Raw genomic sequence first — 23,604 nt, 5'->3', positions numbered from 1 at the left:
ATATCACATGCATACAATTGTCATCGGAGTATGTCAAAATAGGCTCACAATCTAAAACAACCCTGTTGAGATGCAGGAACAATGAGGACTGAGTACGTGCAAAACATTTAAGTTGTGTTGCCAATGGCCACTGCCTTTACTTTAGTTGATGAAATTTGAAACAGGATGTATTTTAGATCTGTTTTGTAATCTCATAATGTGTTCAATTTTTATTTGAAACACAGTACTGGTGCATACACCAAAATCTTAAAACAAACCAGAATATACTTCACAGATATCAAAATCAATGTCAACTATGAAGATAATGAAAACAGTTCAATACATTTCATTCACAATTGATACATACCCAAACCAAAAATGAAATTTAATAACATCTAATATCATACAAACATATGGATTCGAAGATTGTCATTATCATACTACCATCTTTCAGTGTTCCTGGAAACTTCTACAGCTGAACTTAAAAGAAAACTTTTGTGGTTCCATCACAGGTTCTATTATTGTGATTACAGTTATATGACTCTTTTATTTTCAGTTGTTTTTTTTGTTTGGTTTTTTGGGGGGGGTGGGGTGGGGGGGGGGGATGGGTCAGTAAATTTTTATACAAAGATGTGATTAATTTCCTTAGCATGCAAATAAAGTTTAGCTGTCCAAGAATTACATTTGACATGAACCTGAAATGTGTTAGAATGTTCGGAAAGAAATTATCACTTGTCCCATCCAAATAGAAAAAGGTTAAGGTATCTATAGGCATCATAGGATGGTTACAAAATACTAACATTTAAGTAATTTTCCTTCACATGATAAGGATATAGTGACGATAAAACTGAGTTACTTTCTCCCGCTATTGTTGCACAGTGTCAAATGAGATAGGAGAGGAACAACAAAAGAGTTTCTTCCCCAAACATAACACCAGTCTTGCTTTGGTAATTATCATTATTTCTTAATTATATGATACAACTGAACAAAACTCAAAGTAACTTGTATGAAAGCATCCAATACATGGAGCCTCCCAGGCAACCTGACGTTGAATTGCTTATGTACTACTGTACTGGGTATATATCAATGGACCAGCTACTGTACTGGGTATATATCAATGTACCAGCTACTGTACTGGGTATAAATCAATGTACCAGCTACTGTACTGGGTATATATCAATGTACCAGCTACTGTACTGGGTATATATCAATGGACCAGCTACTGTACTGGGTATATATCAATGGACCAGCTACTGTACTGGGTATATATCAATGTACCAGCTACTGTACTGGGTATAAATCAATGTACCAGCTACTGTACTGGGTATATATCAATGTACCAGCTACTGTACTGGGTATATATCAATGGACCAGCTACTGTACCAGGTATAGATCAATGGACCAGCTACTGTACTGGGTATATATCAATGTACCAGCTACTGTACTGGGTATATATCAATGTACCAGCTACTGTACTGGGTATATATCAATGTACCAGCTACAGAACTGGGTATATATCAATGTACCAGCAATGTATCAGCTACTGTACTGGGTATATATCAATGTACCAGCTACTGTACTGGGTATATATCAATGTACCAGCTACTGTATTAGGTATATATCAATGCACCAGCTACTGATCTGGGTATATATCAACGTACCAGCTACTGAACTGGGTATATATCAATGTACCAGCTACTGTACCAGGTATATATCAATGCACCAGCTACAGAACTGGGTATATATCAATGTACCAGCTACTGTACCAGGTATATATCAATGCACCAGCTACTGTACCAGGTATATATCAATGCACCAGCTACTGTACCAGGTATATATCAATGCACCAGCTACTGTACTGGGTATATATCAATGCACCAGCTACGGAACTGGGTATATATCAATGTACCAGCCACTGAACTGGGTATATATCAATGTACCAGCTACTGTACCAGGTATATATCAATGTACCAGCTACTGAACTGAGTATATATCAATGACCCAGCTACTGTACCAGGTATATATCAATGTACCAGCTACTGAACTGGGTATATATCAGAGGATGCTGGACTGGAACTCAGGACAGTTTCTGTAAAGGCACTTTCTTCTTCAGAGTTGGCAACTGGACACATCTCCACGATAAACTACGGAAGCATGTGCTTGTTTCCTTGATTGTTGATTTACTGCATTGACTAGGACAGATATTACAGTGATTTCCGTGAGTTTTGTACTGCAACCAAGTGTTCGCTCTGGTTTAGGCAGTTCCCATAATTTATCATGGGTGAAGAACCTGTAAAGTATTTGGCCGAAAACCTGGGGAATTTCGAAGAGCCTCGAAGTTACGAGGATGGAATGGCTATTGGTGGAGTGGGCGATTCGTTGCACATACCATTTTTCAAATTCTCATCGATCATTACGGCAACTTTGTCTCTGTCAAGCTGAAAAGAGAGCAATTATTTGATATTAAAGGTTCTTGCAAAAATACATCTACATTGTTTCCTGGACAGTTTACAATGTTTATAATCAATTTGTGTGCTATTGGATTAATGCTGTATCAGCACATGCCAGCTACATGATGGCAACCCAAAATGGAAGCAAAACAATCTGGATATGACGAAACCGGAAGCTAAAGAGACAACATATGCAAACAACAATCTGACTTCCTGGTGATAGTGGGTTAGCCAAGTGGGTAAAGCATTCACTTGTCACTCTGAACACCTGGGGTTGATTCCCCACATGGGTACATGTGTGAAGCCCATTCCTGGTGCACAGTCAGTACCTCATTGTTCTTCCTTGTCAATCAACATTCACATACTACCTGCCCTCATTCAATCCTTCACTTCATTTCCATTTGGGAGTGAGTATGATTTTACGCCGCTTTTAGTAATATTCCAGCAATATCACGACAGGGGACACCAGAAATGGGCTTCACACAATGTACCCATGTCGGGACTTGAACCTGGGTCTCTGGCGTGACGAGCCAACGCTTTAACCACTAGGCTACCCGACCGCCCCTTTTCCATTTGTACTGCCTGACAAAAACGATATGGTGTTTTATGAACAAGTACTTAAGTATTCCCATTTACTAAATTACACTCAAAATAACACTGAACCTGTGAAGATCTGGGGTAGAATAGGTCTTCAGGAACCCATGCCACACTCAGCAATATTCCAGCTATATGACGTCGGTCTGTAAATAATCGAGTCTGGACCAGACAATTCCTAATAATGTTCCCAGAGTTTCAATTTGTTTGTTGTGTAACAATACTCAGCTTTATACCAGGTATATGATAAATAATCATATTTCATAAATAATCGCATCTGGACCAGACAATCCAGTGATTGACATCATGAGCATCTATCTACGCAATTGGGATACGATAACAAGCATCAATCAAGTCGGCGAGCCTGACCACCCGATCCCATTAGTTGCCTCTTACGACAAGCATAGTCGCCTTTTACAGCAAGCATGGGTTGCTGAAGACCTACTCTTCATGGGTCTCATGATTATGTGTTTTCATTGTGTGTCAGTAGATTAATACCTTCCCCATTACTTGCTCCAATAGCTGCAAGATTGCTAACGCGCATTAAGCTCTATTGACACACTCCTACCTCATTAATGAATCCATAGTGAACCAACTCTTCAGCTAGAGTTGTGGAGTTATCTTCCCCTGATAGCTCACACTGAAGTTGTCTGTTCATTTTATCGTCCATCCTTAGCAATATAGTAATCAACTTGGTGGGGTTGTCCTCATTCTTGCGTGTCTGACATGACATATTGATCACCATCCTGGTCTCAACATCCATGTGTTCCGGCGTCTCGGACTTCACAGACTCTGCTAGTTCTGGTGTTTTGGCCTGTGGCCTAGATGGAGGAGGACGGGGCATTGCGAATGCTGTCAGCGGGTACACTCCATTCCTGGTAAACACATAGACACTGCGTGAGTTGGGTTGCTCTCAACATTGCAAGGGTCCTTGTATTTCAATGCCAAAGCCATGGTTCAAATCAAAATGGCAATGTTGCTGAAGGGCACACTTATAATCATGTTTGTTAACAAGACAATGAGATTATTATCATTATTGTATGAATCCATGCAAAAACATGACCAAAATGATGAACATGGGAGCAGGCTTAATGCACAGTTATATTTCATAAAATATAACTGGGTATATAGAAATGACAGCGGGGATTACCAATCTCAATGAAAAGGAAAGGGCAAACTTTCATAAATACAACTGCTTGTTATCTAGCCTTGGTGAAATGATATTCAAAGTGTTTGATGATGGTTTAAAATTATTCTTCTAGTTGGCACACTTAAATTCTAAAAGCTACAATTCAACTTCAAATGAGTGAAAAAAACAAAGGTACCCTGCCAGCAGATCCTGCAAGGTTAAGGGATGCAATTCTGTACAGCAAATTGTCTGGTGTTAGACTGATAGAGTGCTTGTGTCCCAAAGATACAGATATCAATCAAAATATATCATGTCAATGGATTCATGGCACAATATTTGAAAGCGATTCCTAAAACTTACCGCACATCTTCTAGGAACTTCTCCAACTCCAATGCTGGCACTTGTGAAAACCTGAGGAAGCAAGAACATAAGTATCAGACAATACAGGCATTTTGTTGTTGCAACACTTCAACACTTACACTTTGACAGTCACTAATAATGTTCCCAGAGTTTCAGTTTGTTTGTTTGTTGTGTAACAATACTAAGCAATATTCCAGGTATATGATAAATAACCATACATCCTAAATAACCGAGTCTGGACCAAACAATCCAGTGACTGACATCATGAGCATCGATCTACATACTCAGGATACGATGACAAGCATCAATCAATTCATTGAGCCTATCCATACAATCTCGTTAGTGACATAGCCTCTTACGACAAGCATGGGTTGCCAAAATTACGACATGCATATAGAGTGTTTTCTTATCTTTTCAAGGAAGGATAAATTATCCATCTTGATCACATTTTACGCACAATTAGTTCGATATTAACATGGAGACACTAGGTATCTGTGAGTATGGAGAGTGAACGAGTTTGGGTTTGCTGTCGCCTTTACCAATATTCCAGCAATATCACAGCAGGGGACACCAGAAATGGGCTTCACACATGGAACCCACAGTGAGTATAGGTTTACATCAGTAACACCAGTATTCCAGTCACATCATAGCTGGGTTTACTAAGTGTGACAGCAGTATTCACTTGCCTCATTTGAAATGGGCTTTTGTTCGGATGGTGTATCTCTGCTATCACTTTGTTTGGATCAGATTTGGTAAAGCAGGCCTCTTCTGTCAGCTTCTCTGGAAGATTGGCTACAAAATAAATAAATTACAAGTGATTCTGTGGCATTTCATTGTTCAACAAAGCACAATACTATAAATCTTGAAATTGACGCGAGCGTGAATTAAATGTGAAAAATGAGAGTGGTCTTTGATCACATTAATGAAATTTTGCATTTATGTCTGAAAAGATAAATGACTTTCAACAATAAGATGGCCTTTAGATAGCGGAAATACCAACTTGAATATAAACACAAACACGGTTCATTGAGCAGCAGTTGTAACAAGTACATAGAACTTACATGTAGTCTTGGCATAGGTGTGTGCAGCCAGCAGTTTCAGAGAGTGGACCTCAAATAATACTGCTTCAAACAACAGCTCTCTGGCGTTGGGGCGCTTGTGGGGATCCCTATCGATGCACTTGACCAGGAAATCCTGAAAATAGGATAAGAAAGACTTTATCTAAACACGTCTTCCAACAACACTTCATCGTAGGTTGCAGAAAGGTGTATTATGGTACTATAGTAAAACATAAACAAGGTCTGCGAAGTGTATGAAATTGATTATGGTTATGGCAACAAATACTTTGTCACCAGTAATACAGTACATCTGGAAAATATAGTGACATTGGACAAGTAAAAACAGTGTCATCACTATCTCCCGCCATGGGGCACATTAGAATATTCTTTGTTCATATAGTAGTGAACATAAACTATAACAAAAGAGTCCTATAAAGCCTTGAGAAGAGATAGGCATTTAGGCTGCTTCATGTCATCAGAATAAAAGATTAAAAGTGAAATTAATACACACAAAAGGCCCCTTCTCTGGAAAAAATAACGGTCTTGATAATTACCTCTTAGATAGGCTAACTTCAGTAGTTTCTGAGAAAACTTGTCCCCAACCAGACACAATGTACCAAGATAGATTATATGGATCAAGGGCCCTAACTCTATAAATAAGATAAAAATTGGCAGGACCAATTTCAAATTCAATCTTGACAAGTACCTCTTAGATAAGCTGCAGCATGGACAGACACCGTTCATATATCCTATAAAAAACCTCTCCGATCCGATGTGGACTAGTTTGACAAGGACAAAGAGCCCATATAAAGTGTCCAAGCACTGCATAGTTTCAAAAACAAAAGTGCAAGGCTGGGGACAGACTTAGGGGGGTAGACTTGGGCAGAAGCCTTAAAGGACTAATTCACATCACACATACCTTGAGAAGCTTATTATCCAGAGAGTCAAGTGTATGCTGTATTGCCTCAAGGGTCACAAGATTCCCGCCTTCACCATTTCCATGGAAACCTAGTGCTGCCATCTGTGTGAAGAAAAGTGAACCGTTTTATTTATTTCAAAAAAACATTGAAATTTCATTTTGAAGAAATCCATGTTAAATCCTTTTAACAAACAAGATTATAATAACACTTACATGAAATTTCATTTTGAAGAAATCCATGTTAAATCCGTTTGATAGACAAGATCATAATAACACTTAAATGAAATTTCATTTTAAAGAAATCCATGTTAAATCTGTTTAATAGACAAGATTATAATAACACTTACATGAAGTAGTGACAAACTAGTTCTTACCTCCAGGGCGCACATTCCAAAGGAATAGAGGTCTACTTTCGTTGTAATGGGTTCTGTAGTTGAAAAGGGGAAAGATGGTTATTTCATCACATCCAGCAAACCATCGTAAATAAACGCACAAAGGGATTTCAAAATCAGGGTTCATTCCATTTGGAACTAATTTTTGAATTTTTTTTTTAAAACAACTCTAAATGTAATGTTGGGTAAAGGTGATGGTGATGTCCCTGTAAAGATCTATTTCATAGGATCATCAAAAAAAGGTTTGTAAACCAAGCAAAAACTGGCAAGAACATAGGATTTTGTGTTTATGACATCAGTTACTAGTCAGGAAAAGAGACGAACATTTATATTATCCTTAGTAGACTATTCAAAAAGTTAATAAAGTAATGTATAAATTTCTACAAGTCATACCTGCTAAAGGTATGCTAGCTGAGACACAAGTGTTATTTCTCCCTGCCTTATTACCTGGATCAGGAGCGATGCAGTGCATGTTTTTCAGGTCGTCCCGGTACGTCTTCACATGCAGATGGATTGCATCAGGAGCAACTGGAACACACATCACAGTTACAGTCCAGCAACAGGCTGCCATGTGGCCTTGCTACTTTACATGTTATTCTATCAAATAATGAAATGATTTCATTGTGTTGTTTAACACTGTAATCAGCAACATTGCAGCTACACGACGTCAGTTTGTAAATAATCAAGTCTGGACCAGACAATCCAATGATTAACATCATGAGTGAGTGAGTGAGTGAGTTGGGTTTTAACACCGCTTTAAACAGCATTCCAGTTATATCATAGCCTTATGTGGGAGGAAAGCCTGAAGTGGTGCAGGTCTCAGACGTTTACCATTTTGGTGAAATCCACGAGCACGGGTATGGTGCTGACAAACCTAGAAACATAATCTGGAGGAAACCGGGATTCGAACCCACAATCACAGGTTTCTGGGGAGCCCAAGGGACGCAACTCTGCACAGAGAATTGCGGTGCCTTCGACGACTGGGCCTCCTGTGCCCCTGATTAACATCATGAGCATCGATCCACACAATTGGGATACGACGAGTCAGTGAGCCTGTCCACCCGATACATTTAGTTGGCTCTTTTGACAGGTATCTCCACACCTCCTGTTGTATGACTTTCATGACTTCAACAAGTCAGTTGAGCACTATATATACTACTCAACTTCTGATAAGGGTAATCAGACATGTAATTCTAATTAAATATACACATGACATAGTATGAGAATCATGTATGTGTATCATTGAAAGAAAAATATACCCCAATCAAAAGTAGAGGACCATATGTTTGTAAAATGAACCACAAATGCATCTACTATCTTCAGTTAGTGAAACTGTTCACCCTAGCTGTGAGAATGTACCTGAGCCTATCTTGATGAGGCCGTTGTGCTGGATAAAGATGGTGTCACACGTCAAGTTGCCGTGAATGATTGGAGGATTACAGGAATGTAGATAACTGGGAAGAAACACAAGATCATAAGCAAGGTTCTTTGGTTTTGCTTTGGTTTGTTGTTTAATGCCGCACTCAGTAATATTCCTCCTATATGACAGCGGTCTGTAAATAATCGAGTCTGGACCAGACAATCCAGTGACTGACATCATGCACATCAATCCACGCATTTGGGATCAATGACATGCATCAACTAAGTAAGCGAGTCTGACCACCCAATCCCATTTGTCGCCTTTTACGACAAGCAAACATGTAGTCGCCTTTTACTGCAAGCATGGGTTGCTGAAGACCTATTCTAGCCCTGATCTTCACGGGTCCATAAGCAAGGCACTAGAGCAACAACAAGTTGATTATTTGTTCTGAAGATATAGAAATCTTTCAAATTATTTGAGTTTCCTGAATGACAAAATGTACTGCTTCTAGAAACCTGAACATTTCTATTTGGCACATGCAAATATCCAAACTTGAATTGATACAATGGGTCTAGATTTTGTGGTTTTGCTTGTTCTAACCCTGTAGAGGGGCTACTATTAAGGCATGACACCATATTTTGTCAAGATTTCTTCTTTTCCATGGTGAAACAAAACTCAGTGCATTGCGATACTTGGCCTTCAATACAATACAATCATGCTGTTTCTGTACAATGGACCTGTACAAATAACACTCAACTGAAATGAACTGTGGGCTAGAAACAGGCTGGATAATGAACATAGATACAACTCACCTCAAAGCTGAGAGTATTTGAGTACACCATCTTTTCCAACTCTGATATATGAAAAGAGAGAAGAATATAGTATAATGTTAATTAATGCAGAATGATGTTTGTTTGTTTGTTGTTTAACGCCGCACTCAGCAATATTCCAGCTATATGACGGCGGTCTGTAAATAATCGAGTCTGGACCAGACAATGCAGTGATTGACATCATGAGCATCGATCCAGGCAATTGGGATACGATGACATGCATCAACCAAGTCAGCGAGCCCGACCACCCGATCCCGTTAGTCGCCTCTTACGATAAGCATAGTGTCTTTTACGGCAAGCATGGGTTGCTGAAGACCTATTCTACCCCGGATCTTCACGGGTCTAATGTAGAATGAGACTGTACCCAATTTTGTGCCCTTTACATCTCAGTGTAAGCATGTACAAGTTACTGGAACACTACCTGAGAACGCATGCAAAGTTCATACCAAAAAACCAGGAAATCTGCACTTTCTATGTTATTTCAGTCTTGACAACAATTGTTGATAACATCCCTATACTCAACTCTACATCAGCTTTTTTCCAGCCGAAGTGACGAAATGTATCTGAAACTTTACCTTACTTTACTTTGTTAGGAATATACACAACAGAAGCTATAAATACAACACAACCTAGTTGACCTGAAGACTGGATGTTTGTCATAAGGGTAATTATTTTCAGTGATTACTGAGCACTATAACAATTGTTCCATTGCTATCATACTTTGTGAAGAGACCAATAGCAACATGACATCATATGAACACATTGTCACACATAATTAAAGTCAAAGACATCCATTGTTCATGACGACATTATGTGATGTTGTTTCAACAACGGAGTAACTCAGCTGACGAGATCAGGAAACCCACATTTTTCTACATTTTCTCAGAAAAAAAAGCAATGGGTAGTACAAAGAACAGCTTTGTTTCTCCCTATATTTGTAACTCACCTTTAGAGGGAACTGCCTGTTGTTCTTTTTGGTCTTTTTCATGAACTGTTTGAGAGATCCAGAGGACATATACTCCGTAATGAAGATAACCTGCAGTTTCAAAAACATCAATCAATTAAGAAGTTCAAAACATATATACACACTCAACAATATAAATATATATCCTCTTATACCCCAATTACGAGCACTTACAGTGAGTGAGTGAGTTTGGTATTCCAGCAATATCACGGCGGGGGACACCAGAAATGGGCTTCACACATTGAACCCATGTCGGGAATCGAACCCGGGTCTTCGGCGTGACGAGCGAACGCTTTAACCACTAGGCTACCCTACGAGCACTTACAACACCACTGCTGACATTTCAAGGGATGAGAGAATCAAAATGTAGATTTTGAGTTCCTACTGGTAGATGATGTCTAGAATTCAGCTATATATATATCAACAGAAAGTGAGTCTTCAATAAGAGAGACATCACCTCCGTTATCTGACCCGTGAAGATCCGGGGTAGAATAGGTCTTCACCAACCCATGCTTGCCGTAAAAGGCGACTATCCTTGTCACAAGAGGCGACTAATGGGATCAGGTGGTCAGGCTCGCTGACTTGGTTGATGCATGTCATCGTATCTCAATTGCGTGGATCGATGCTCATGATACCAATCACTGGATTGTCTGGTCCAGACTCGATTATTTACAGAACGCCGTCATATAGCTGGAATATTGCTGAGTGCAGCATTAAACAACAAACAAACAAAACAAAACCTCCATTATCTCGCCTATAAAGTGTTTTGTACTCAAGTAACATCACCTGTCTTTGAACACCTGATTGATTGGGTGGTACTTAAGCAGGTTTTCCATGAATTGAAAGCCTATATGGTGCACAGTTCTCAACATTATTCCTAAGGGTGCCATAAAATGGTAACTGAAAGTTTGAAACCTCTTCGCAAAATATGAATTTGTAGTGTTCACACTATTTTACTCTTGGGCATCAAAATTGTGAATGAGACAGACTGTTCAACTGGTGATCAGTACTTCACATGAACCAGTGTTGACAGGCCGTATGTGTGCACTGTCATGTTGGCAGCTTTGACAATGTCACACCTCTCATCTTAATACGACAAATCACGATCAATATGGCTATTAAAAAATTGTGTCGTTCGAAAACAGGGTACTCGATGATACACGTGACAATCACACGTCTTAGCTGTTTCACAGTGTCTTGACCTAGATTTTATTTTGTGAAATATACAAGAATAAAATGCTGTCAGGTATGGCTTCAATCTCCAGCTTTACTCCACTTCGAATTTAACTTTCTTCACAGAATGAATCATAAAAAATAATTGCAACTCTAATTCTTAAATCTTAGCAATAGCAACATCTAGTCTCATTTTCCTTAGTTTGTCGATTACTTTAAAAATTATTATTGGAAAAAAAATATGAGAAAATAAAACTAAATCTTTATAGTTCACATCATTGTGGAAAAACATATTCTCCATCTATTTTAAATTTTAAAAAGAAATTCTTTTCGCTTTGAGTAACCATCATTTTTAAGAGAGCATTTATAAAAAAATGTCCTACTAGTTATCTTGTTGAGACAGAAGTGCTGTGATTTTGCTAGCATCATATGATATAAGAACAATCGATAATACTTTAATTATGCTATCAATAACTGCAGGGCATTCGTCTTCATGATTATCAATTTGAAAACAACCTTAAATTAATGACAGCATTCAGTCAATGTCCTAGAACATGAACAGCATGAAACTGAAGCAATTTGTAAGGCCTATCTCAGTGTGTGTTGTCCACGTACCCGGGGCTTATCTCCCTTGGTGTCAGTCCAATACTTGTGAAAGTTGACAATGTTTGGGTGCTCCAACTGAATCAGGTTGTCAAACACCTGTCGGATCTTGTCCTGAGGGTGAGAGGTTGACAATTACAGCAGACACATAAATACAGGTTTGATACTGGATAACCAGATGAAATTATTATCATCTTAGAAAAAGTCACTTGGGCAGAAAAAAAAGTCTTTTGAATCCTATTCATGTGTCTATTATTTTAAAATATATATGTCAGGCCTTTTTACGCCATTGTCATGACTTTTAGAAAATCGCACAATTTCTGAAAAGAGTCAAACTAATTATTTACAACGATTAAGCCCTAGATAAATCCTGAGTAAACACTACATACCTGTTGGGCTTTGAAGTTTTTCTTCTCAGAGAACTGGACCTCATTCCATACGACTTCCACACCCTCCTCTGTGTCCATGGCCAGGAAGGCATTGTCGATGCCAGGGACATCCCGCTGCTCTACCTGCAACACGTAATGTCATAAGGTGAGCGAATGGGGAAGTGCGAGGAGAACTCACTGATCCTCTACTACCTGCTCAAAACTATCACCTTTTTCTGTGTCACCACTGAGTGAGTTGGTGCACCTACTTCTACACCGAGCAGTCTGCGTCAAACTCACTTGGGTCTACCAGCCAGAACCTGTCTCTTGACATCATTGTCAACAGATATCAGTGCTAATGTGATGACTTTCCTTAGTAAAGCTTACTAGACTGCTTTGGACTAGGGGCTAAAATTACAGGCTGCTGCAGTAAGAAAAACTACTTCTTTGTGAATTTTGTTCTATGACAGGATAGAAATTAGTACTTGCCCACTAACCCGAGCCAGTTTAGCTAACGGTTAAGTATTCTCAGAGCTGGTACAGTGGTAGATTTATGAAACCTTTGGGGCATTCCAATATGCAGAGATACAGATAAGCAGCATATTTGTGTAAAATACCCCCCCAATATTCCAAACCCAATTACTTTCAATTAACTTGTGTACAGAAACACATGCATTAAATGAAAAACTCAAATGTACAAAAACAGCTTGCGTAAATACCCAATGAAGCTTTTTTAGCATGCGTACAAAGAAGCTAATTTCTGAAACACAAATTACGAACTAACTTATTTTCCGAGTCAAGCCTATATATTTAGAACAGTTATCATGGTTATATACATCTAAAACATTATTTCATTTTTTTTCAAATCTTAAAATGTTCACTAATTTTGGGAAAACCCAATAGAGTGATGAATAGATGAGTGAAAAAATATAAGTCACCAATATAAAATGTAATAACCCAATTAAAATAGAAACCCTAGAGTAAAAACTCAATTGCTCAAAGAGTGATCTAGAGCTCTGAATACGTTATCACTATTGAGACTATGTGTAGTAGAGTAGACTTCCTAGGTTATTGTCTATCCCAGTGATGCCAGTCAGCAATATTCTGACAATACCATTGTCACATGGCCTGTAAATAATAATGTTTGGCCCAAGCAAGTCGGTGGATGGTAGTGTGGACAACACTAATCTATGCCACTGGGGAATGAGACTAGCATTTTATCTCTGAAATATTTGATGATTTTCTTTTGATTAATTGTCTTAAAAGATATAACAGAAAGGAGCCCAGAGAATCTCTTCATTTTCAGACACTGGAACTGAAGCTTTCTCGACTTGCCAAACTATTTAAGACTTGCATGGGAGTTCTTTGGATAGTTTTGTTTCAGGGTCTGTTGAGGACATTACACTCAATCAACCAGGTGACATCTTATAAATACTCATTTTCAACCAAGAGTGGTCTCAGGTCTTTTGTATTGGGGACCTGTTTCGCTCTAAAATCAACTGGTTTTAGAAAATAACAGCATATAACCTGTATAATCAAGGTGTTGGAAACAGAGTCTGTTCACCAGTTTGAAACTGATTACTTTTGAAATGAACTGGTCAGAAGATACCTTATATTCAGTCTCAAGTAATGAGGGGAAACTTGCCCATGTCTGGAGCATAACAAGTACCTGGCTGCTTTCAGCTTTGTTTACAAGACAATACATACGGTAATCATAATCTCTGCATATAAAACAATGAATAGCAGAACAGGAAATACAATTTAATCGGTAAATCATCATGTCTAGTGATGTTTTATCTCAAATTTCTCATTTGTATTAACAAAGTGTAATTGTTATGATCTGTTCATTTCCCTGAATTCACTGAAGGGATACAATATTATTTTTTTCTGCGGAAGACAAACACGTTTCTATCATGTAGGAACTAGCTGTGTATGCGCTGGTAATGTGCTTCATTCCGATTCGCTTTATAGACAGCCTATATAAATTAGCATCGATTTTGAAGGCTTGTAGGTTGTACGGGGGGGTTGCATTTTTGGTGGGGTCCCTGTATAGACGGCGATATATGGTATAGACTCTATCCACTAAGCTACCATCCACATTAAATTTGTTCTATTGACAAGCAGGCACATCTAGTAACTGCCCAGATTCCACACCTGGCAAATAAATGAACGGTAATCAGGAACATTATCACAATTAATAGCTAACAGAAGGCATTAGTGGTGCTTCCATTAATGGATTAAATCTGTGTCTGGTCGGTAGACCTCCCACATCTACTATTCAACCAAGATTTCTTATGACTGATCTTCAGGGTTTGACAAGAAGTTGGAACACTCATGGTGCCTACCCTTCATGAGACTAGCAAATACATGTGATAGAGTCAGTGATGTGCATCTACTAAGCGTCTCTTCTAAAATGGTGTTGATATCAATATTTTATACCCATAATAAGTGGTGTTACAATGGCAAGAACATTACAAATGATGCTAGACCATTAGTTGTTTTACGAACAGTGATGACTGATCCACACTTGTAAAGTGATTCCCAACACTACAATGTCAGTCTCCTCAGTATTATAAAGCCTTCTCTTTGCCTTCATCATTCATGAATTTTCCAATAAAACTTTGCAGATATAGTGACCCTCTGCTTCCCATTCTAGTGGCTTCATAAAGTCAGACCCATTTTGACCACATCAATTTCTTCTCCCATTCTTACATGCATTCTGCAGTTAAACATAGTATATCCACAATGTCCAACTTTGGACAGCATCACAAAGCGTTTATTTTTGCAAACAGAAACACAGCTTGAACAAAAGTAAGTGGCCCGTTGATATCCTTGATCTTACCCCCCCCCCTTAACATACTTTTGAGTGGACAAATCCAGGTCATGCAATTCAGTGTTACTGTACATTAAACAAGGCAAAGTTCAACATGCAATGGGAATACAGATCAGTGAGATCCAGTTTGCAAAGTCCATGGGCAACTTTAGGGTTAGCAAAATATACAACCAACCGACTCAGACTAACTCACCAACCTACCAAGTGTCCCCTCAACACATATTTGAAGACCTGACATAAGTTCACACTTTGTCAGTTGTTTGTTTGTTGTTTAACGCCGCACTCAGCAATATTCCAGCTTTATGACGGCTGTCTGTAAAATAATCGAGTCAGGACCAGACAATCCAGTGATTGACATCATAAACATCGATCTACGCAATTGGGATTGATGTCATGCATCAACCACGTCAGCTAGCCTGACCACCCAATCCCGTTAGTCGCCTTTTACGACAAGCATAGTCGCCTTTTACGGCAAGTATTGGTTGCTGAAGACCTATTCTACCCCGGACTCTTCACAGGTCAAACTTTGTCAGACATCATTATCGCATCATCACTGAGCTTAAATAGATCATGCCCACAGTGCTATTTTGTTCAGTGATAATGTCATTTAATGTGCATTAGTCTAATGCTGTCTACAACTTAAGGCCTCACATTTTTTATTTTTCATTTCACGGGCCAACCACCCTAATGAAAAGCAGTCGGTCTAAGAAAAAAATTAAACATTAAAATATTTTTAATTTTATTACTTCTCCCGCAAGTAATATAGACCCTCTTTTAAAATAAAAAATGTTATACACAACTCCAAAGCAGTGTGGCAAAGCTGGAATATATCTGTGAAACATAAGATTGAGAAAGTGTGGCCTCAGCAACATGTCCCAGTCTAGTAAAATTCTGTTCAGTCTAGTAAACTCAGCTGATAACAGTCCACAAAGTAACACTAAACTCTACTGAAAATGATGTTGAGAGCCATGTTCGGGCCAGAAGATCAAAATATCTTTGATACAGACTATTAATGTGTAATGTTTATTGGCATGACCCTTAGACAGACATTTTACCCTTCTAACCAAGACATTTTTCAAATGAAACCAGTTTTATAAAAACATATTTGTAAAACAGCCTACCTACATCCCAAATGCTTCCACTACAGTGAATTCCCTACCTGGGTGTTAACGATTTCCAAGGCTGAACATAAGTACTGTATCAGGTGAACTGAGTGTGTAAGTCGATATGGTCACATTAACCCTGTCTGGGAGGCATTTTCAGGTCACTGCTTCCAGCTAGTGCTGACTGTCTGACCTCACTGCGTATAAACAGATTGAATCACCACTTCATTGCGCACTGATGGCAAAAGTGCAAAACATACTAACGTGGAAGTCAGCTCAATAGTCCAATTAATGGACTGTTCGCTTCTTTCTGGGGATCCTGTTAGTCCAGTGTATTCAAGTGGGCGAGTGAGTGGGATCACAGTCATTACATGTCGGCCTATAGGCAAGTGAGTGAGTGAGTGAGTGAGTGAGTGAGTGAGTGAGTGAGTGAGTGAGTGAGTGAGTGAGCTGCAGTTACCATATCCCCTTATTTATTCCTGGTGTGTTCATTTTATTTTTTTTATTTTAGCTGGGAGCTATGGCTTGTCCTGTAAGATAAGATAGCAGATTTGCACTATAGGATTTACTGATCTGCCACAAAATTGAAATATCATTCTTCTTTATTCACTCACCTCCGAAAAAGTATGCTTTATTTCATCGAATGTAAACTTTGAATAGGTTTCCAGATCGAAAACAAAAAACAGTGGTGTTTATGTGAAATGGTAAAAGAAGAAGTCCACAAGGAATGCCACTAGTGAACTGTAGTAGTCTCGGACTAGTGGACTTATGCTAATTTTGAACCCTGTTATTCAGGGATAGAAATGTAGTTCCTTTCAAGTGTCACAGGGGGCACTCATAAAGATGTTTATACTGCGCCCTTTTGGAATTAAGTGTGCTAACAAGAAGAAATACATTTGATCCAACTTCTAGCTAAATTAGATGTAACTTTAGAAAGTTTGCCCCTTTTCTTTTCAGTGAGATTAAGTATATCCTTTCCAACTTCTGAATCCCAAAGTTTTTGTTCTGAATCATACTGTGTTTACATGATCAATTATTTCCTTGTGTTTGTCCAAAATAGTTTCAAAAGTATTTTTATTACAAATTAAACGTAAAAAATAAAATGCTAAATAACAAGCTATTTTTAGTACAAAAATACATTTTCCAAGTGTGCCCTCCAGACACGGAAACTTAATGTAACTGTGTCGTTAGCACTCGAAGTCCAACACAATAAATTTCAAAACCTTGTTATTTTTTTAGAGGAAACTGTTTATGTAGCAGTCAGCAATATTCCAGCTACTTTACAGCAGCCTGTAAACATGGCGAATATTCAAGTCCGCATCAGATAACCCAGTGGTCGATATAATGAACATAAGCCCCCCACCCCCCCAACACACAAAGACACAGACACACAAAGACACACAAAGACCACCCGATCAAATCTTGTGTCCACTTTTGACTAATAATAGAGTGCTGCTGACCTGTTCCAACCCAGGACCCCTGGGGGTAAGTACTTATTTATAACACAAAAGATCAAGCTGGGCTGCACCCTTCCTACATATGGCCATAAACATTCCACAAGTTTGCTTGTTCCCACAGCACATTGAAAAGTGGCAGTGCATGCCCCACTAATGCATGACACATACTGAAAGAACAACTAAACCTTTAAAACATTTTGCAAATGTTCCAAGGTCTTACTTATTGCATAGAAAAGTGCCCAGGCATTCACGATTGTATGTATACAACTGTTCGTCTGTTGAGAGACACGTTTTGGTCATAGGTCAAATATGTTATCATCCTATCCCTAAACAAACTCAGCAGTCCCAGCTCGGCTATTACTAGCCTTTCTCCAAGGCTTTACTGACTGATAACTCCAAGGAGGTACAGAAATTCTATCCATATAATAGGCAAATCTAGATCTAAGGATGCCTTTAATCGGGAAAACCTGTTCTTAATAATATAATAATCTAAGAATTATGATTTACACTAATAATCATCACCTTGGAGACTTGTGCAAGTCAATTCTATTACCTAGATCTGCTTGTGGTATAAGCCTGCATGAGGTCAGGTAAAGGGCTTCATTGATTGTCCCACGTAGCAGTCAGTGAGTACACATAACCCACTGGCAAAAGTCTGAGTAGTGTTCCAAACAAGCATTAAAGTCTGGAGGTCCTTGTCATAACACTAAATTAAAGTTTGAAGTAGGTAAAAAAGCCTCAAGAGTTAGAGGGTCCTAAGATCCAAAACATATAGCAGTTACCCCTGGATGTCTCCTAATTTCCAACACTACTGAGTGGAATTGTTTTGACTGATCTACACAAGGATTACACTTCCCTTCTTGACAACACACACCAAAGTTTAGGTGAATTCGAAAAGGATTTATAACGATCTTTCATTCTGCAACTTAGCAGTGGAAAGTAATTGGTTTTTGAATATTTTGGGGGGGGTATTTTACGCAAATACGCTGTTTATCTGTAGCTCTGTTAAACAGATTCAATAAGTATTTACATAATTTGAGTTTTTCAATGGTATTTACATAATTTGAGTAAAGTAAATTGTGCATTACTGTGTGATTTATGGACAAATGTTGCAAATATTTATTTCTTTGGGAATCAAAAGCCATCCCAGGTTAACACAATCTCAATAAAATCAGATCTTAGTTCTTGCTATCGCTAAACAAAGATCTGAGGACATCACATTACGGGTCACGTCAGACCGACCTTGCGCGAACTTTGACCGACCAATGGAATGACTGACAAGAAGTCGACATTAGCCAATCAGAAGGCAGCTTTCTCATGCTTTACGGCATTAATTTCAAATTGGTGAATACGCTTCGAAACATATTTTGGCAAATTCTTGATAAAAAAATTGAAACCTGAACAAAAGCACATTCTGGAATGGCTAATTGATGGTCTAGATTGTATAGATTCAGTTGTTAAGACCGTAATTATCGTTCGGAATACCGTGTGTTAAAGTTTCGAGGTAGCATGATTAGAAATCACATTCCAACTGTCACTTTCATGATCTGGTAAGCGACGCTTGTGTGGATGAAAAGTCTTTCTGACTTGACCCCTAATGAGATGTCCTCAGATCTTAGTTTAGCGGAAGCGAGAACTAAGATCTGATTTTAATGAGATCGAGATTAACAGGACAAGAAACTCATCTTCAACATGTTCAATAGACCCAGATTTACAATATGCACAAATAATATTTGAATAGTCCGAGTGTTTGTTCTTCCTAATATCTTGTATCACTGCCTTAACAATACAAAACATGATCAATATGAAGGAATTCTGATCTAGAAGGTCTACCTAATGGAATCTGATTAATCACACCTGTAGTACTGTACATCAAGCAGTGAGCAATAGGACCTTTTCATCAGCAACAAATGCCAGCACAAAACATGCAGAGATTAAATCAACATGCATCCCATATTCCTTCACACTTCATTAGTAATACTTTTCCCTGTACAACTACCATGCTGTGTCAGCCCACGACATCCAGTATCTTAATTAGCTATACAAATATCTGTGTGGTGGTGTGGGAAGACATGCATGTATGGCCAGGTGATGTGGGACCTGAGAGTAATCTTGTACTTAGCTGTGTACTTAGCTGTGTACTTAGCTGTGTTTTTTAAGCAGTCTTCGATGATAAAGTTGACATGAGATGCCGATTATACAACAAATTGTCATTCTGTTAGGCCGGCCTAACCTTCAGTTAAAGGAGACCAGGGTCCCGTTCCACTAAGCGATTGTAGTGCTAAGACTGCCATAGGTCTCTTTTAAAGTATGGTTGTTACGATCGTCTTAGCGCTGCGATCGCTTTGTGGAACAGGGCCCAGTTCTTTTAAATTAAAATGTGAGTAAAAGGGTCCTTGTCATAACTCTAATATTGAGAGTCCCTACATTCAAATACAATAGGAGCAAAACTTAAGGATCCCCCTTAATTTGAAGGATGTTTAAAGAAGAGGAAGAGGTTTGATAAGCATGATTTAGAAAGCCTTCTTGTTTATTGCCATGCTCAGCAATATTCCAGCTATATGACAGAAGCCTGTAAATAATCAAGTGATCGATATTACCAGCACTAATCCACTCCGTGGGGGACGAGGACAAGCCATCAAGTGACCAAATCTAACCACCTGATCTTGATGATGGACAGGCTCTTGAACCTAGGGCTTCCTAAATTGTTGGCATTAGGGTTATATCAAGGACCATTTCAATGACATGCCTAATTTTAAACACTGGTAGGGAAAGTTTAAAACTACAAGATTACTCCACATTTGCTTCATTCTAATAAGCGTTCCATAGTCCTTATTATTATTCAACATGGTAAAAGATGTGTAGGATCAAATGGGGAAGATTAAACAATTCACTTTGTTGTCATACCTGTTTAGACCAAAATTAGGGACTTTCACAGCATTTGAAATTTGTATACCTCGGTTATCTGGGACTAAGCTTGCTCAGGCATTCTAAGGTGATCTAGAACTTTGATCCAGAAATCAGTCAAAGTGAACCAAAATGCACATGTTCTACGACAAATCATATTTTGTGATTTTCAAATCCTTGTTTGTCAACATGCCCCCCCAAATAACTGCAAACATTTACTCATTACCAATATTCTAGTGATTAATCTTAATCCATAATCTGATAATATATCAGAAAAATGCATCAAATGAATGATTTATTGTGTTGACCTATTCTCTTTAAATTAATGACATATTGCTGTAAAATGTGATAGGAAGACATATTGCTGTAAAATGTGATAGGAAGATGTGCACATAATTTTGAAGTACCCACAATTTGATGATGTCAAGCCCATGAAAGCATGACAAATTACACATAACACAGGGATTATTGATGTTGTGTGGTAAATAAAGCTCTAATGTATTGTGTTCAAAGGTCAATGTTGTGTGGACAAGGAAGGGTCAGTCAGACACAAATTTCAAATGTACTTGGTGCATGTACAGACAAAGATACTAGGTTGTATTTTTCAATAATAGGTTGTACCATGTACTGGTGCATGTTATATATATAGTTAATTTGAGCCCTATTAAATGCTTAACCATTACTATTGAATTGATACATTAACAACAAATAGGATTATTTGTTATTATTATTTGGATTATTTCCAACCAAATTAAGAATTTTCATTTTTCACACTTACAACAGGTGCTTTGACATGCTGACATGTTCCCGTAACTTCCTAAAAAGTCTCAAAATATGGAAATGATTTAAACTGATGATTGGTCAGTTGGAACAGTCTTATTTCCAGAAATATTGGAACAATGGTCAATAATAAATATCAACATTTTTTTAAACACAAACTTCAGTGCTGCTGCACACAGCTTAATAATTTTTAAGATAATGAATGATCATCAGAGGCCTGAACTTTCTACATGGAAAAAGAACATATTATTCAACTTTTATATTCTCACATTCTGTGCAATTTAAATGAAAAATGAAGTAATTACAACATACACTGCAATATCATTAAACTCAAGTCGCAAGAACAGTGTTTGATTATTATGGAGATGTAACTGAATTAATTACCAGAAAAAAACAAACAAATAAAATATTACATGGTCTGAAAATTATGTGTTCCTAAAACATAGCTGTGAAACAGACTGTTTTGGTGCCTCTATGGGATGAACCATCTACTGCATTGGTCAAAACAGGATTACCCTTATTTTCTTACACTGAACCTTTAGACCTAACATAACATGATAGATTTATCAATTTATATGACTATTGAATTTGATATGGATAAATCTTTGATTGGATCTATGTCCAATCTAGATATATTTCCTACACACATATGTGCAGAGCAGTTATCGGAAATGTAAATTCCTTCGTCGTATCCCCAAAGACACTGAGGCACCGACATCACGGATATGTCAAAACATGCAAGCTGACACATTTCGATGACTGCTGACCTCTGAGGTCAAGTCATTCATGATGCTGGGTCACATTTGAGAATGAGGTGGAAGAGCAAAGAAGTGTCATTCGAAACTTCAAACAACCTCGCAACAACAATAAAGATTACAACATATCTGACATATTACAATCCCGGACAGAAAACGCTTTAATCGAATATGACTGACTGACAGATGTGCGAACAAGTTCAATATTTCCCCTATTACACACCTCTTCTCGTCGCTTCTGCCATCGTCCACATGGGCTCTCTTCTAGTACTTCACTTTCATCCTCAGATTCATCTCCGCTGTCAGTTTTTGTTGGATGGCTTTCTTGTTCTGCCTCTGTCATACTGTGAGGCCGATAAAGCCAAGAACCACCGATTATACTCTAATTTTCGGCAAACAATTCAGTACTCCAACTACGACAAACCTGTCTTATTCAGACGACTGCGTATGTAGATGCTACTATCGTTACAACAAGCTGTACTTGTTTCGATGTCACGAAGACTGTCAGGCGACTTCCTAAAATTCCAATAATTTCATTTATACTTCATAATTGTTCAGCGTTGTTTGGATACTAAAAAACTTGATAACATCAGCTTACTGGGAATTAGAAAATCCGTACCCACGGAGATTCGTACCCCAACATTTTGGGCGGAGTCGTACCCAAATCAACTGGATGACTTGTGCCCCCAAAAGCGAGTCCGTACCCAATAAACATATATATAATTTGAAACTTTAAACATTAATAGGATTAAACGTGTTTTCTGCTAAGACTTAGTAGTTTAAATGCAAAACAAAAATATACAAAATAAATGGGTACGGGTCAGCCAAATAAAGTACGAATGCTCAAAAAACAGGTACGAATCTGACGAGAATTGTAGGTACGGGTAAGCCATTTCCATTGGGTACGAATCTCCATGGAAACGGATCGTCTAGTGTCCAGCTTACGCATACTAGAATGAATTAAGCAGTCAAATTAGGTTTTTACATTCACGACAAGTGCAGCGCATATCGCTCGTTCTACTTCAAACAAACAGGTACTTTACCGATAGAAACTAATTATATAATTACGTGTGTTATGTATACACAACGAGGATGGAGTTAGGGTGGGTAAACAAGTAGTACACAATGATCGATAAACAAAAGATAACAGGTGTTGTGTATTTGATAGATAATCATTTGTCTCGCATCGAAAATAAAACAAATTATTTTACTTTGTTATGGGTTTACACACAGTCGTCGACAACAATACTAGTATAGCAAGGCTTGATTTGTAATATGCTCATCAATAAACTGTATTGCAGGAGTAGCTTTTGAAGCATATCCTGAAGTTGTTAATACATATTCTTATAATAAGGATTTGAAATGAATTAGAAGAACAAAACAAAATTGAAACAGCTTATATGACATAAATAACCTTAAAAGTGAGCTCTCCATAATTAAAACCAGGGTGTGGTTTGGGTGTGGTTGTTGTTGGCGGGGGGGGGGGGGGGGGGGGGGGAGGGGGGGGGGGGTAAAATGGGTCTAGACTTTACAATCACTGCATGGGTTGAAAGACAAAGTGAAAGACATGTAGATGCGCAAAGCTTGCAG

General features: G+C 38.2%; 1 protein-coding gene across 1 annotated transcript; it reads right to left on the bottom strand.

The window, feature by feature from the left end:
* Positions 1 to 562: 562 nt before the first annotated feature.
* LOC139480304 (nuclear receptor-binding protein-like) lies at positions 563 to 22,447 on the bottom strand. Its single transcript, XM_071263360.1, has 14 exons — positions 22,238 to 22,447; positions 12,201 to 12,323; positions 11,824 to 11,925; positions 10,018 to 10,107; positions 9,054 to 9,094; positions 8,241 to 8,335; positions 7,329 to 7,409; positions 6,864 to 6,916; positions 6,490 to 6,591; positions 5,574 to 5,706; positions 5,199 to 5,304; positions 4,513 to 4,563; positions 3,592 to 3,898; positions 563 to 2,417 (listed from the first exon to the last, which is right to left on the bottom strand). Exons 1-14 carry the CDS (start codon positions 22,355 to 22,357, stop codon positions 2,319 to 2,321), a joined length of 1,503 nt encoding a protein of 500 aa, XP_071119461.1. The 5' UTR covers positions 22,358 to 22,447; the 3' UTR covers positions 563 to 2,318.
* Positions 22,448 to 23,604: the final 1,157 nt, after the last annotated feature.

Source organism: Haliotis cracherodii, unplaced genomic scaffold, assembly GCF_022045235.1.
Source record: "Haliotis cracherodii isolate W230 unplaced genomic scaffold, xgHalCrac1.p SCAF_4, whole genome shotgun sequence".
Classification (NCBI taxonomy): domain Eukaryota; kingdom Metazoa; phylum Mollusca; class Gastropoda; order Lepetellida; family Haliotidae; genus Haliotis; species Haliotis cracherodii.
The sequence above is the reverse complement of the archived record's forward strand: the minus strand, read 5'-3'. Positions and strand labels throughout refer to the sequence as shown.